Here is a 15,708-nt window from a genome sequence, read left to right on the forward strand (position 1 = left end):
GGTGCCAGCACCAATCTGCAGTCGTTTGTGACAGTGTCATTGTGTTTGTGACTTTCAGTGAATAAACAAGTACTTGAAAGGCTTTTTAGCTTGAGTTCTTGTAGAGCAGCCGTAGTCAGTGGTCTAACAGGGTCTTCCTCAGAGCACGAAGGGGGCCAAGAGCAGAAATCTGCAGGATGCTGCTGTGGACCACCTGACCGGTACGGAAGACAGGCCTTCTTTCTTTCTAGAGTTCGTCACTGGGAAGGATGTGCAGCATATAAATTCAGGGGGCCTTCACGTGGCCTTAGTCCTGAGTAAATGTCTATTTTTTTGCTTTACAATTATGCCTATGTCACCATCTCATTTGTAAATACAATGTCTTGTAGGTGCTGACCTTAAGGAAAGAGCCAAAATGCATTCCAGTGAAGTCGGTCCCTTTGTGTCCAAGATACGAGCAGTAATCAATGACATCGGTAAGCACGGTCATATCTTCTTCACATGCTTAGGTTGGGCTTTATGTCGCAACTGTCTTCCTGTGCTGTGGTCAAATACACAGTTGGATTGTCATGAGCTGTGGCTGCTTAAGCACTGTATGCATTCCATTTGAAAGGATATGCAAGATACGAGGACTTGAATTTGATCCCCCAGAACAGACAGGAGAAGCTGGGTACAGCAGTGTATGTCTGTGAGCCCAGCACTGGGAGGCAGGACCAGCCAGCCAGCCTAACTAGAGACTGACTTAGAGAGTAGATGGACTAACTAAGGAAGATACTTTGGCATGACTTCTGGCCTCCACACACATGTACATACAAGGGCACTTGCACAAATGAGGACACACGTGCACATGCAAAAACACATTTCCTCCTTTTTCTTCTTTTTGAAGTTTTGATTCATGTATTATTAACCATTAGTTAGGTAAGGTGATGCAGGCCTATAGAGTGAACATTAGGAGTTTGGATAAGGAGGACAGGAGGATTACAGGTGAGGCCATCTGAGGTTACAGAGCAAATTTGAGGTCAGCCCACCAATCTCTTTCTCAGAAAAATGAAACAAAAGAAAAGACTAATAGCTAAAAATATTGTTAGTTATTGCTATTAAAACTACTGTCTCAATATAAATAAAATTATACACTGACAAATCTGACAGTATTAGTAAAATTAGCATTGCTTGTATCTCTATCACTTTGCTATAAACCCAAAAGACAAAAATACTGGTAAAAAAAACTTATATATAAAAAAATAGGGACCTGAACAACAAGACTGTCATGTGTGATTTAATAGACTCAACCCTAAACCAGAAATCATGCATCATTCTTACAGAGTCTTTGTAAGAGTGTGCTGGGTCAGAATCTAAAGTCAGTTGAATTTTCAGAAAATTCATACATAGAGACGTGTACTTACAAATTGAAAAGGAACTTGGGCTGAGTTATGAGTCAGAGGAGAAGCTCCGAGCGGTAACTTGAAGACCGGTTGGTTGCATTACTGTGTGTCCAAATTCGTGAGACTTGATGTAAAACACTTGAGGGACAGTCTTAGTCTTAAGTTCATGTCAGCGAGAGAAAACCCACTGATGACAAAGAACCAGGCATTAGGGAACGTTAAAAAGCTGAGAGAGGTTTAGGATAGCAGCAATGAAAGGACCGGAAATTAGTGATGCGCAAGACAAGGAATGACGGGCTGGGTCAGGCTTCTCCTGAGAGCATGGTGATTGTTAACATACTGCACACGGACCAGGCTCCGGACAGAAATTGCAGAGAATGTGAAGGTAATGAGAAAATACCATGACAAAACTTGACTCTGGTAAATGTGAAAGAAGAAATTGAACCAGTTGTTAAAAGTCCTGTGACCCTCTTCTCCCAAGCCCTCATCCCCTGCCATGCCACACCCACAGCCGGCTCAGCTTAAATGTTGGGGACTTCTATCTCTGATGTCATGGAGCTGTTGGGAGGAGTCTTTGCACACCTGCACCAGCCTTTCCACAGGACAGCACCTTGGGAGTCGGCTAATGAACGCACAGCAGTGCAGTTTTTATGCCCAAACCCAGCAGAAATGGCAGAAGCAAGCAGATGTCTGTGGGGGGATGGGTAAGACCTGCAGACTGAGGGAAAAAACAGAGTTGGGTGTTCCTAGGAATATAAGGGTGGTTTCCATTGGAAAAAGCTAAATTTAATTCATGACATTAGGCAATTAAAATGTGAGAAAAGCATTTGAGAAATGTCAGCCTGTATTCATGGAAAAGATTAGTAAATGGGAATAGTGTTCTTCAGCCTGAGTCAAAAGCTGTCTTTTCATGGTAAAATGTTCGAGACTGTCCCCTGAACTCAGAAACAAGCTGGAAGAGACTGTGGTGGTCTCTGTCACCATTGTTCCGAAGTCCTGCCTCTGGAGAAAGGGGAACAACCAAAATAAAAACCGAAAAAGAACAAAGCAAAACACGAAAAGATCAAATAGTAAAAAGTAGAGTAGTGTGGCAGGATGGCGGACACGGGACCTGTGAGAAGCAGTCAGTTGTTTCCCCTGTGTCAGCAGTAGGCAAAGGCTGTCCTCCTCAGTGCCCAGAAAGATGGCATTCACTCTAGAAATAACCGTGGGACTAGGAGCACACAAAGTACGTGCAGTGACAAGCTGTCTCGTGAGGTAGAGGAGTGTGTGGGGTCAGACAGACTCACTTTACTTCTAGCTTTGATATCTGTGAGGGACTTGAGCAGAGCCACGGCCCCCAAGTCCCCAAACAGAAAGTACAAGGAGTTTTGCCGAAGTGATGCTGCAGACTATTTAGTATACACAAGTCAGGGTGCTGTACTGCTTGCTTTGGGCACACAGGTGACCAGACCTCCCCAGGTTGGGCTGCAGATGGGATTTGGTGGGGAATGACAGATTGTTAACATGCTCAGAGAGGAAGGAGTGAACAAGTTTCTTTAAAACGGGAAGAAAAGACGAATTAGTTCTCTCGACATTAAACATAAGAGCATCAGTTTATTAAAATGTGCTGGGTGACGTGCTTGAAACAGTTGTCAGAATATCTGAGCATGTGCGAACACACCCACAAGCTTGATAGACAGCCTGGAAGCCTGTGAGAGGACACTTTGGGAAGTGGGTGCAAAGCCCACCCTAACTAAGGAACTGTTCGCAGTTTATACCTGCTAGGAAAGGAAAAATTTATGGTAGAGTGTCTCTGGGTGTATCAGCCACACTGCAGGGCAGGCTCCATGCCCAGAAATAGTTGGCCAACACAAAATGAACTCCATGGTCAGCCAGTCAGTTGATCTGTGTGCCTGCCCGCCCACCTGCCCGTCTGTCCGTCTATCTAGCTGTCTATTATTTTTTTGTGTGAATGTTTTGTTTTGGAATTTTTTCTTACTGTTTTTGGAGGGATGAGCGAGGGAGGGAGTGGGAAAGAATGTGAGCATGAAATTGGGTAGGGAGGTGGGGGAGGATCTTGGAGTCGAGGGAAGGGAAATCATAATCAAAATATATTGTGTGAAAAGAATAATTTAAATAAAAAAATGTCCCTTACACTCCAGGACAGTGGTACTCAGCCTTCCTAGTGCTGTGACCCTTTAGTACAGTTCCTCATGTTGTAGTGACCCTGACCGTAAAGTTTTGTTGCTACTTCATAACTGTAATTTTGCTGCTGTTATGAATCATAATGTAAATATTGTGTTGTCTGATTGTCTTAGGCTATCCTGTGAAAGGGTTGCGACCCACAGGTTGAGAACCACTCCTCTAAGGTTTTACTAACTGCATTCAGCCTCATTAGTGGCCACAGATTTGTAAATTGCTCAATGGTGGGGGGGCTGTTGTATACCTCAGCTTACCCAGGCATTGAAGCCCTCCCTAACAAGATGGCTCTATGGGTAAAGGTCTGGAGTTCATTATCTCCAACCCACATAGTGGAAGACAGAATTGGCTCTAGCATGTTGTCCTCTGACCTCCATACATGCGCCGTCCTCACATGTGCGTGCATTCGCAAACACACTGAATAAGTAAGTACATGTAAGTGAAAACCCATTGTGTGGCTCTGCATTTTGTGGATAAAGTATCAGAGAGATTACCTGGATAGTTTCCTTGCACAGATACCTCTGTGGAGTGTAGCACTGACTCTGGATTTCCTTAGAGTCTCTGTCGGGACATCCTAAGGCATGGGTGATGTGACTGAGTCTAAAGTGCCATTTGACATTTACACACTTAACCATTGTGTTCATTCTAACTGCATGCAGTGTTAAACTAAGAACACGGGTATGGCCTACAGAGCTCTGCCTCCTCCACTGCTACCTGCTGAGGAGCTTTGACTCCTCAGCACTCAGTACCACTCAGCCCTGTAGGTGTCTGGTTTTTGTCCCACTATATCAAAAACCCCAGCTGGATAGTTCCATAGTGGTGCTGTCATGCAGACTGAGGCCGAGTGCTCCCCATGTGTCCATGGCATGCAGACTGAGACCTAGTGCTCCCCATGTGTCCATGGCATGCAGACTGAGACCTAGTGCTCCCCATGTGTCCATGGCATGCAGACTGAGGCTGAGTGCTCCCCATGTGTCCATGGCATGCAGACTGAGGCTGAGTGCTCCCCATGTGTCCATGGCATGCAGACTGAGGCTGAGTGCTCCCCATGTGTCCATGGCATGCAGACTGAGGCTGAGTGCTCCCCATGTGTCCATGGCATGCAGACTGAGGCCGAGTGCTCCCCATGTGTCCATGGCATGCAGACTGAGGCCGAGTGCTCCCCATGTGTCCATGTTCTTAGTCACATGATAACTTCGCTTTTATTTGCACTGCACTGTGCTGAGAGTTACTTGGTAAAGAATAGTTTTGTGTTGGTAGACTGTTAGTCTGGATGTTCACCATGTCTTCTGCCTGTGTCTGAGGGCCAAGGAAGAATCGTGGGAAGGAAGAGCAAGCTTTTAGGAGTTGCATAGCTTCTGCATGAGTTGCTCGCTCCTCTGGCCTGATGAGCATGCTGGGTGCTCTGCGCACTGTGACTCTCGGCTGTGAGCACTGTGTTTTTTACGTTTATTTTCATTTATTCTTTCTATTTGTCTGCCTGTCTATCATCTTTTTACCGACAGGGTTTCTCTGTGTAGTCTTAGCTGTACTGGAACTCACTCCATAGTCCAGGCTGGCCTCGAACTCAAGAGATCCACCTGCCTCTGTCTTCCTAGTGCTGGGATTAAAGGTATGCTCCACCACCGTTTGACCACTCTGCCGTTGAAATCTGAGCCATGGGTTTAACTGTTAACTTCTGCTGCTGTTCCAGAATACCACTTCAGAATTTGTCAAGACCAGAAAGGGAATTCATTGCAATTCTTGTTGGTTTTTCTACGCTTTTAATCCCATAAGCATCCCCGAGGCTGTGTTGATTGTAGGTTGACTGTAGGCTTTGGTAGTTTCTCAGCAACTGCCCTCCTTTCCTGCATGGGTGTGGTCATTGCGGATGTGCTGATTTATTGTGCACATACATCTTCAGACCTTTCTTTGGCTCTTACACAAAGCACCTGTCTGTACATGAGCGATCTTTGCTTTGCCCATGCTGCTGTGCTAAGGATCTAGGGGTTTCCTCAGTGTTTGACTGCAGTACCATGCGTGTATTATGCTCCCCCTACCTGTCTCCTCCTGTGCCTCGTCTCCACCTTCATCCGACTCCTTCCTCTCCTCTGATTCAGGTTTCTCTGTGCCCTGTTTCTATACTTTCTGATTTTGGTGACTGTGTCTTTAAAGACATACTTTTATTTCAAAATTGTGTGTGCATGCGTGCGTGCATGCGTGTGTGTGTGTGTGTGTGCGCGTGTGTGTGTGTGTGTGCGTGCGTGTGTGCGTGTGTGTGCGGGTGTGCACATTTCAGTGTAGGTACTCTGAAACCAGAAGACGGTGCCTGGTTCCCTGGAGCTGCTGAGTTCCCGGCAGTTGTGTGCTACCCAGTGTGAATTCTGGGAACTGACCTGGGGTTCTGTGCCAGAGCAGTACATGCTCTTAACTGCTGAGCCATCTCTTCAGCCCCGTGACTTTACTTTTTGAAAGTAATTACATCTGTCTTAAGTACTTTTCTGGTTTGTTCCACGCTGTGGTCCCACACGTGGCCAGGACTCCCCATGCCTGCCCAGTCTTTCCATTTCATCCTGCAGCGGCATCAGTCTCTTTCTCTTTGTCTTTTGGCTTATTTTGTCACATTGTTATGAGGTTTTTATCCTCCATCTTTCCTGGCTAAAACATCAGTTTACTCTCTTATTTTTATGTATAAACACAGCCTGGAAACGGGGATGTGTGGCGGGAGAAGGGGCCCCAGGAGGTGACTGTTGGTAGATTGGCTCCTCCGTGCTGACTACTGCCACAGTTCCCTTCTCAGCCACAGCGTCCAGAGCTGTCTCCCTTGATTGGATTGTAACCTAGGTGTCACAGGAGTTTCCTGTGTCTCTAGTGCTAAGGTGGCTGAGACTTCCAGTCTTGGATCTGGCTTCTCCTACCCAAGGTGGTGGCTCTTCTCTCTGCTGTGCCTGCTGGTATCCAGCAGCACCCTGGGTGGCAGTCCTGGCCAGCCTCCAGCCCAGTCCAGCCTCCAGCCAGTCCAGCCTCCAGCCTAGTCCAGCCTCCAGCCTCCAGCCTCCAGCCCAGTCCAGCCTCCAGCCTCCCGCAGAGCCCAGCCTGTCAGCTTTTCTCAGGGACTGCTTTGTTCTGTTCTTGTGGTTTCTTCAGAATTTAGAGGGCCAGGAAAGAGTACCTTAAGTCAAAAGTAAAGTTTTAACTGGATTTAGGAATAATTAGGAATGTATTGTGGTTTTGTTAATAGAGATTTTATTTCTATTCTTGATTTTGGTACTCAGCCTTTTCATCATACCGTATACGGGCCATTCTGTTAAAGTAGCAGCTTTTCTGCTTTGTATAGAAGTGTGAAAGTCAAGGTATTAGTTCTTTGTTGCCACCACATGGGTACTAGGAATGGAACTTCAGTTGTCAGCGCTGGTACAAGCACTGAGCCAGTGAACTACCTTGCTGACACCAGAACACTAGTCCTTAAGCAGAACCAAGTTTAAAGTCAGATAAACATCACTACCATTCCCCTTATAATCAGATCCTTTGTTTTTCTAGAGGCTTACAATTAACCTCTGCCTGAGGAGCAGAGAGAGCCACCTCCCGCCTCCAGTTCCGCGCTCTCTCCAGCCTCACCGGGCCTGGTGTGCTGTGCTGCGGGCTCTGAGGTGCACTGGAGGCCTACCACGCTTCCCTTCTCAAAATAGACCAACTCTTTAATTACTGCTTTAATTATATTTTAGGAGCATTTCAAAGGATTATTATCTTCCTTGTCATACCTGGCTCACTTCCTGGAATGAAACTCAAAATAGTATCTGATCCCACTGTTGTGTAACACACTGAGTCATGGTTTCTCGTTGGAGCTGTGACCCTGCCATTTCATTTCCTGCCTCAGTCCTTTGTAGGCATGCACAGCTGCCCTCTGGGTATTCCCTTAGGCCTCTGCACTGATATCATCTGCCTTGCCAAGGCTGTGTAGCTTGAGAATTTATAGTGCTGTAAAATATTGATGGGTTAAACTGTTCTAATTAAATAATTTTTTAGTAGGAAACATTTGATAGCCAGCCTTATACCATGTGGATTTATGTTACTGTTTGAAAGTTTCAGGAGTGATATGGGTAGTTAGTCTTCTCTGTGTCGTTTGGATTCCAGTTTGTTTCTTAAAAGTTACAATGTTATATTTGTTGTATTCCCTTTAGAAAATTTAATTTAATTTTAAATGTCAGATTTAAAAGTATTTTTGTTATTGATTCTACAATTCATGATCACAATAGGAAAGCATTAGTACTTGTACCACCTGACTTTAGGTCCTGTGTCTGAGGCCAGCCTCTTCACTCTTCCTCTAAGCCAGGCTCCTGGTCAGACTGTCCTGTATCTGGCTAATCTGCCCAGTCTGTCACACTGTTTCTTACATGGTGTGGTTGGGGGCTGTACTCACTAAGCAACATTACGCCACATCTGTCCGGTATTATGTAAGATGGTTTGGCTGTACAGACAGGTTACCTTAGGCTGAGATCAGGGCCAGCACCGCATTGCCCATAACTCCAGCTACAGGGGGCTCAGACACCTCTGGCTTCTGCAGGTAACTGTACTCATGTGCCCATACCTACACACAAACATAATAAAAATAAAATTAAAAAAATTATATGCACATACAAACTTCTCTGCCAAAAAAATGAGAAAGAAAGAAAAGTATTCACTAGTGTAAAGTTTATAAATTATGATAGGACCAATTTCATTGTGAGTTTAATGCAGTGACTCCTTCCTAGAAATTGTATGAAAGAGAATTTTTTCTGCAGGCTGGGAAAGAGACATAAGGTTGACTCCTTCATACCAAACAGAATAAACTTGTAAAGGCCTCATTGTCACCCCTCCCCCACCTCCTGCACAGGCTCATTTCTTGGCCTCTTCTAAAGTCTACGCAGCTCCTGAAGGTCACTGAGTCCAACATTTCTGTGTGTAGGAATCGGCCACACTTGCTTTGCTGTCCATCTGAAAGGGCTTGGGAGGAAGGATTGTTACAGAGGCCATGCTTCCTGTGTACTGTATGAGAACTGAGTAAGGGGAGACTTGTGCTTGAAGGACAGGACACTTGTCACTGTCACTGTCTTCAGCCAGGAACAGGTTAATAGTACACGTGTACCTAATGCTTTTCACCTGAGGAAAAGGAAAAAGTGAAGACCAGGGCAAGTTAAACTGAGCAGTTCCCTGGGTCACCTGCTATTCTTGCAGCTGATATAGGGGTTGTGAGCCGCCTAATGAGGGTGCTGGGGTCAGACGCAGGGCCTCAGGAAGAGCAGTGTGTGCTCTTGACTGCGGAATCCCCTCTCCAGCCACCACACAATGATCAAATCCACCCCATTCCCTTTCTCCCAACTCCTCCCCCAGCCCCTCTCTTTCCCGCTCTACTTCTGTGCAGGACCACCTACTGGAGCAGCCTCTCAGTGGCTATTTCCCTGGGGAAATCTGACCCTCCCTCCCCAGCAGCCATCAATTGGTGGATGTGGGACTTCACGAGATTCTCTGTGCTGGGATTTTGGCTAGATCTTGTAGAGTTCATGTGTGCAGTGGCCCTGTCATGTCCAGCAAATGTTTTGCTGCAGACATCCATGACCTCTGGCTTGTACAGTCTCCCTAACACTTCTTCCACAATAATTCCTTAGCTTTGGGGTAGGATATAGATGTTCTCTTTTGAGTCTTATTCTCTACACATTGACCAATTGTGGGTCTATCTATTAATAGTCATCTACTGCAAAAAGAAGTGCCTCTGAAGAAGGCTGAGAGATGTACTGACTTTTGGGTATAAAGATAAGAATGTGAGGGGCAATTTATTATTATGTCCATTTAGCAAAATAACATTATTAGTTTCTATCATATGGCCTATAAGTTCTACTCTATGGCCTATAAGCTTCTAACCTATGGCCTATACTAGCCAGCTATAAGTTTTGGGTCCGGTTAGCAGTGCGGAGTGGGCTTTATCCAATCAGAGAGTGATCATTTGCTGCAACAACATATGTGCCACTATTGCACCAGTGGGCATGTCTTGCTTGGCAAGTTGTTATTGGAACTCACAAATTCAGTCCTGAGTAAGATTGTTGATAGTAGGTTTGCATTAGAATACCCAGGACTTTGGGTACAGATTTCAAGGGAAGGGGGATAGTTAGAAAATAGGTGGTAGTATGGGGGAAGGGGGAATAATGGAATTGGAAGAGTTAAATGGGTGGGGGGTAGGAAGAGTAGGGGAGGGATAATGCAAGTACCTTTGAAAATGCCATATGGAAGTCCGCTACTGTAGAAGCTTCTAGAAATACTTTCTTGTAGGTTCTGTGAATGCTGCCTCTTTCCATGTCTACTTCTGGCCAGGATCCCAGAGCCAGAGAGGGCTGTGGATGGAACCTTTGTGCCACCCTTCCTTGGTGGTGGTACCTGGCTTATATCCTCTGTGGTCAGTTGCACTGTGTGTTTCTTTGAGCAGATGCCATGTCTCAAGATGACATCCTGAGCATCAAGTCCATAAAGGGTCAGGAGTTCCAAAATGCTGCACAAATTATTTCACTTGAAATTGTAGAACTAAACACCTTGTATAAGACTTGAGGTTCTCAGATTATGACGTTATAGGATTCAATAAAATAATCTTGAAGGTAATTCAGGAAATGCGATGGTTCAAAGTGTTCCCCATTCATACGTGGACTGTCTACAATTGTCACACAAAGGTTCTAGAGAATATTGGGAATGAAACTTGTGTTTTATTGAAGACGCTAGAGACATAAGTCTGCATATGACACCCTGCTTTAGAATATGTTCTGAATGAACCATGTGGACTGCTGTGGCGTTGAGTGAAGGATAAACTCTGTCTGTTTCAGCTAACCTCCCTGTGCCCACTATCGCAGCCATAGATGGACTTGCCCTAGGAGGTGGTCTGGAGCTGGCTTTAGCATGTGACATTCGAGTAGCAGGTGAGAATCTATCCTGTCAACCTAAGTTTTAAATGGAGCTTGGGATAAAGAAGTATAAAACAGTGTTACTTGCATGAGAATCAATGAATTTGGAGATTTGCATGTTTGTTGAAGTAAACCTGACTCAGAAAGACATTCAGTTTTATATATAGAATCTAGACAAAACAAAAAGACATGAAAAGGAGATTTTGGGATGAGGAGTGGCAGTATCGGTGTGGGACGAAGAACAGTGAGGGAGAAGCAAATGCCCAAATACATTATGGATACTGTGAGTCTTAGAATGAAGTCTATTATTTTGCACAATGAAGCCTGGGTTCTGGGAGGATAAGCCCTGGGTTTGATCCCTAGTGCACATACATGGTGCATATCCCTCAGGCCCAAATAATTTTGCTCTGCCTCCTCTTCAGTAGAACATTTTTAAAAACTGCCTGTGGAGCCTGCTGTTGGCAACTCTTACTTGGGAAGGCTGTCTGTTTTCAAGCCTACCATTGGAAAGGCCTCCTTAGGAAGCTCTTTTGCCATTCTTTGTTCAGTTTTAGTGAAAAGAGACACCTGAATTTGATTCAGACATCTGAGTTGGGATCCCAGGGCTTCTCTTTAGCAGACTAACTTCCTCCCATTTAAAATAGAGCTCGTGACTCCAGCTGTGTGGCTCTGACTGTGGAGTCAGTGGTCCAGCACTTAGTGACTTTATTCCAGTAGTGACAGCTTCATCCCCTTAAAGTCCCCCCTTTCACGTGATTCTAAGCATATGCTGAGGGAATTGTGAAAAGAGTTGCTGCTAGCTGCTTGCTGGGTGCTGACCAGGGGCCCTTGATGTGATTCACTCCCTCTCCTGCCTAGAACCCCTGTGGGATTTTGTGGAGGAAGCAGGAGCAGAGGGAGTGAGGGGGTTCTGGTCTGAGCCCAGGCAGTGGTACCACAGCCCATGCTTCTGTCTTGCTCCTTGCACGGGTGTGCATCTGGCCCTGAGTTTTGTCCTGGGCAGCAGAGGGTCAGCACAGTTCCGCCCTGCTTCATGCTGCCACTACTGTGTGGCTACCTGGTAGGAGCTGAAGCCATGGCATTTAGTTTGCCTTTTCCTGCCTTCATGTGGCCACACACATCTTGGGGCATCAGGTTGGGGTGTGAGTGCTTTTGCTTTCCCCATGTTATTCTGGGTCCCCATGTTCATGTGGTGATTTTTACCTGATTCTTTCCTGGTACTGGGGTCAGGTGGGTTTTCAGTTGAGAAGCCAGGGCACGCTGAGCCTGTTCAGCAAGGCAGCAGACTGTGGGAGATAGCCCAAGGCAGTCAGGCTGTCAGAAAGTAAACTGGCGCTTGGCTTTGACTGTTTATATCTAACTGCAGATGGGGTTGTTTGGTGTGGGGACTGTCGGGGCAGTCAAGGAATCTATGCTTCCCTTGATCCCAAATCATTACCAGGATTAAGGCCTTCATGAGCTGGCAACATCAGATCCAAAGATGGAATTTTCACTCTGAGCTTTGACCACTGGGATCTAGCTCACTGCTAAGCAAATTTGAACAAAAAATGTCATGTGTTCATCTAGGGTTTGTGTTGGGGATGGAGGGTAATTTTGAATGATTAGTGTTTTCATAACAAAAAAAACCTTTGAAGTAATTTCTTATAAATTGGTGGTGGTGGCTCACACCTTCAATCCCAACACTTAAGAGGCAGAGACAGACTGATCTCTGTGAATTTGAGGCCAGACTGGTCTATAGAGTGAGTTCTAGGGCAGGCTCCAAAGCTACACAGGGGAACCCTGTCTCTAAAAGCCAAAAAACAAACAACAACAAAATTTGTGGTATCAATTTAATCAGTGAACAGTGTTTTCAGAAAATCTTATTTTGCTTTTTTGTCATATTGCAAAGCAATGACATGCCTGTCACTTAATTCTCTTTATTTTCTTTTTCTTTTTTTTTTTTAGCTTCCTCTGCAAAAATGGGCCTGGTTGAAACAAAGTTGGCAATTATTCCTGGTGGAGGTATGAGTTGTTCGTGCCTGTCTCTTGGTATCCTTGGTTTGTTCCCAGATGCAGGGGGCAGTGGGGTAAAAGGCAGATGCTGTGCGGCTGTGCATCCAGCAGAGTCTCCGCTCAGCATCTGTGTGGCCTGTGTGGACTGTGGTCTGGGGGTTGGCCCGCACTCGCTTGCTCTCTGTGGCATCGTGTGGTCTATCGGTGTATCGCTGCTTGGATGGTCTCCTTACAGAATCACAGCTGGCTTGAAACTTCTCTGTGTGCATTTGAACATGTGTACCCTCAGCTCAGAGTGTCTTGTACACAGCTAAACCCTGCGTATGGGAGGAGGATCTGCTCAGCTTTGTGCCGCTGTGACAAAACGCCAGAGGTGAACAGTTTGTAGGGAGGAAGGGTTGGTTTGGACTCAAAGTTTTAGTGGGTTCCGTTCTTCTGAACGTTGTTCAGCTGATTCAGCCTGTGTGGGAGCTAAGCACTGTGGCCCGGCATGTGGCCAAAACTCACTTCATGGTGTGTGTGTGAGAGAGAGAGAGAGACAGAGAGAGAGACAGAGAGACAGAGACAGAGAGAGAGAGAGAAAGGGGGCCGTGGAGTACCCTTTTGGTACCCCAGTGACCTATCCTATCCTCTTTCTAGGTGGCCCCTCTTCCTACCCCCTCTTGTAGTGCCTCTCTGGGGGCCAAGCTTCCTTGGGTGTTTTGGAATATTTTGCATTTAAACTACCCTAGTTCTGCGTGTGCATAGCAGGACAACAGCCTGTGTTGGAGGGAGCTGCACAGGGTGGAGATGTGTGTCTGTTCTCGGCTTGAAGCACTGTATCTGTTCTCTCCCTGTATCTGGATGTTGTGATTCAGAGAATTGGTAGGCATTCCCATTTTATGATGTCCTTCCTCAAGGAAGGGGTCGTTTAAGGACGGCGCATTACACTATAGTACCCTCCTTTGGTAATTTTCAGTAGAAGGACAATTTGTTAGTATACGAGTGATGTTACTCTCATTCAGATGTGTTTATATCAGTAGGTCCTCTGCCTTCTTAAGCCTACCTGCAGAGTCTCCATGTGTGTGAGGTCTGGGGATGGGGAGGTTGAGGTCTGCCCAGATCAGTGCACTGGAGCCTGTCCATCCCTGAGAGCAGTATTCCTGTGGCCAGCGTGTGTGCCTGCTTACATGTGCCTGTTCTACATGCTCACCTTTGTCACGTGAATAAGGAAGACAGCAAGAGAAGGAGTCTGTCTGTGAGGAGCTGTCAGATAATACACGAAATATAACCGAGTTAAGAAAGTGTGATCTGGTGTTTCTGACTTGTCTTTTCATGGTGCCTGGAGCATGCTTGTGAGAGTGCTGCCACTGAGCTGTATCCCAGCCTTAAGCTTCTTGAGTAAGGATTGGCTGGAAATCAGGATATAACTAATCCTAGAAGGCTAGTGTTTGACTACTGTGTGCCCCCAACAAGTGTGTCAAACTAGAACCTGTAAATATGACCTCATTTGGAAAAGGGATCATCACATAGGAGTAAAAAGGTCTTGAGATGAAATCACAGGTATCTAAGTGAACTCTAAATCCAGTGACACGAAGTCCTTTCAAGAAGACAGTGGAAGTCCCACGAAGAGTTAACATCTGTAAGTCAAGTGTGACGGCTCCAGAAGCTGAGGACCAGAGCAGAGAATTGATTGTTCCCAACACTGAGCAGCACTGTCCACCCTTTCCCTTGTTCTCATGCCCTTTTCCCTCCTTCCTCCCTCTCCTCTCTCTTGCCTTTTCTTGTCACAGGTCTTGTTGTGTGTCTTGACTTAAGTCTTGTCTTTCAGCGAGCTCTCATTTGGTAACCCTGACAGACTGGTATAGACAGAAGTTTCTGTCCCACTTGGTCCCACAGCTGTTCAATCCCAAAGAAACATGTAGTAATTATAAACTGTCCTATTGCTCAGACTTATTACTGACTAGCTCTTACACCTTAAATTCACCTATAATTCTTGTCTATGTTTAGCCACGTGGCTTAGTACCTTTCCTCAGTAAGGCATTATCATCTTGATTCCTTTTCCTCTAATTGGTGACTATCTCTCTGCTTTTCCTCTTCCCAGAATTCTCCTAATCTGGTCACCCTGCCTATACTTCCTGCCTGGCGATGGCCAACCAGTGTTTTTATTAAACCAATAAGAGTGACAAATCTTTACAGTGTTCAAGAGCATTGTCCCACAGCGAGCTGGCCTTAAACTAGCAACAGCCTGCCTGCCTCAGCTTCCCAAGTGCTGGTTACAGGTGTGAGCCACCAAGGCCAGCTGAACTTGATGTGTATTTTATATTCTATTTCCGAACTGTGAGAGAACACCTTTCTGTTGTTTAGCATTCAGTTTGTGGTAATTTATCACAGCAGTCTTAGGAGACTGGCAGTGGCCCCCAGTAATGTGAGAATACATTCAGCCAGTAGCCTCTAGGGCATGGTCTGAGGCACTATAAACACAGACAGGAAGTGTGCCCTCGCTCCCTTGGTTGGTGGTCGGAGTTCGGTTCACAGCTACCATCACCCTCAGAGGATCGGGGTTCTCCACCCTTATTGTGAGTTTTTTCCCCAAATAAATAATACTTGTTATCTTTTATTCTGGGCTCTTGTGGACCTTCTTAATTATCCCTACGCAGTAACGTGTAAGGAACGTGTCTGACGGGTTAGTAGCTGGAAAACGGCATTGGCAGTGGGGGAGGCTGGTTTGGGTATTGACTATGTCTTGAACTTGAAACGCTTTGTGAGCACAGTATGAGATGCAGTGGTCGTGTGAGAATAACTGTTTGCTGACTGTAGCCAGACCAACAGTTCAGAACCAGGGAGATAGAGAATGACACCTGTCACCTTCTCACACACTGCCTGCGCTTAGCTGGAGACTGAGACATTAGACTTTCTCTAATACACTAAGTTCTTTGGGGTGCCTGTCACAGTGGACCATTGATCAGAATCTGCTTTTGTAGATTTCATTGAATTTGGACTGTTTTCTCAAGAAGAGAATTAGTTTTCTAACTTTTTTTTTTTTTTGCAAGGTGGGAGTTGGTTTTTTGAGACAGGGTTTCTCTGTGTAGTTCTGGCTGCCCTGGAACTCACTCTGTAGACCAGGCTGGCCTCAAATTCAAGAGATTTACCTGCCTCTGCTTCCTGAGTGCTGGGATTTAAAGGTGTGCACCACCTTTAAAACCGGCTAGTTTTCTAACTTTTACTGCATACATTCATAATAAACATTGGAGTGGAGTGCGTTGGCATTCCCTGCATTCCCTATTCTCCTT

At 45.7% G+C, this 15,708-nt stretch overlaps 1 protein-coding gene across 3 annotated transcripts in view; it reads left to right on the forward strand.

Moving 5' to 3' along the window:
- LOC121453331 (methylglutaconyl-CoA hydratase, mitochondrial) overlaps nucleotides 1–15,708 on the forward strand; it is a 95,484-nt gene that overhangs the window by 26,931 nt on the left and 52,845 nt on the right. The window contains exons 4-6 of one of the 3 annotated variants that reach the window (XM_041660017.1): nucleotides 369–455; nucleotides 10,367–10,459; nucleotides 12,389–12,445. In XM_041660017.1, coding sequence (XP_041515951.1) covers nucleotides 369–455; nucleotides 10,367–10,459; nucleotides 12,389–12,445 — 237 coding nt within the window. The remainder of the gene's footprint in view (nucleotides 1–368; nucleotides 456–10,366; nucleotides 10,460–12,388; nucleotides 12,446–15,708) is intronic. The other 2 variants (XM_041660018.1, XM_041660019.1) reach the window with 2 other exon arrangements.

The sequence above is a fragment of the Microtus oregoni genome, unplaced genomic scaffold (assembly GCF_018167655.1).
Source record: "Microtus oregoni isolate MIOR12 unplaced genomic scaffold, Mior012 000011F_ref0000422, whole genome shotgun sequence".
NCBI classification, from domain to species: Eukaryota; Metazoa; Chordata; class Mammalia; order Rodentia; family Cricetidae; genus Microtus; species Microtus oregoni.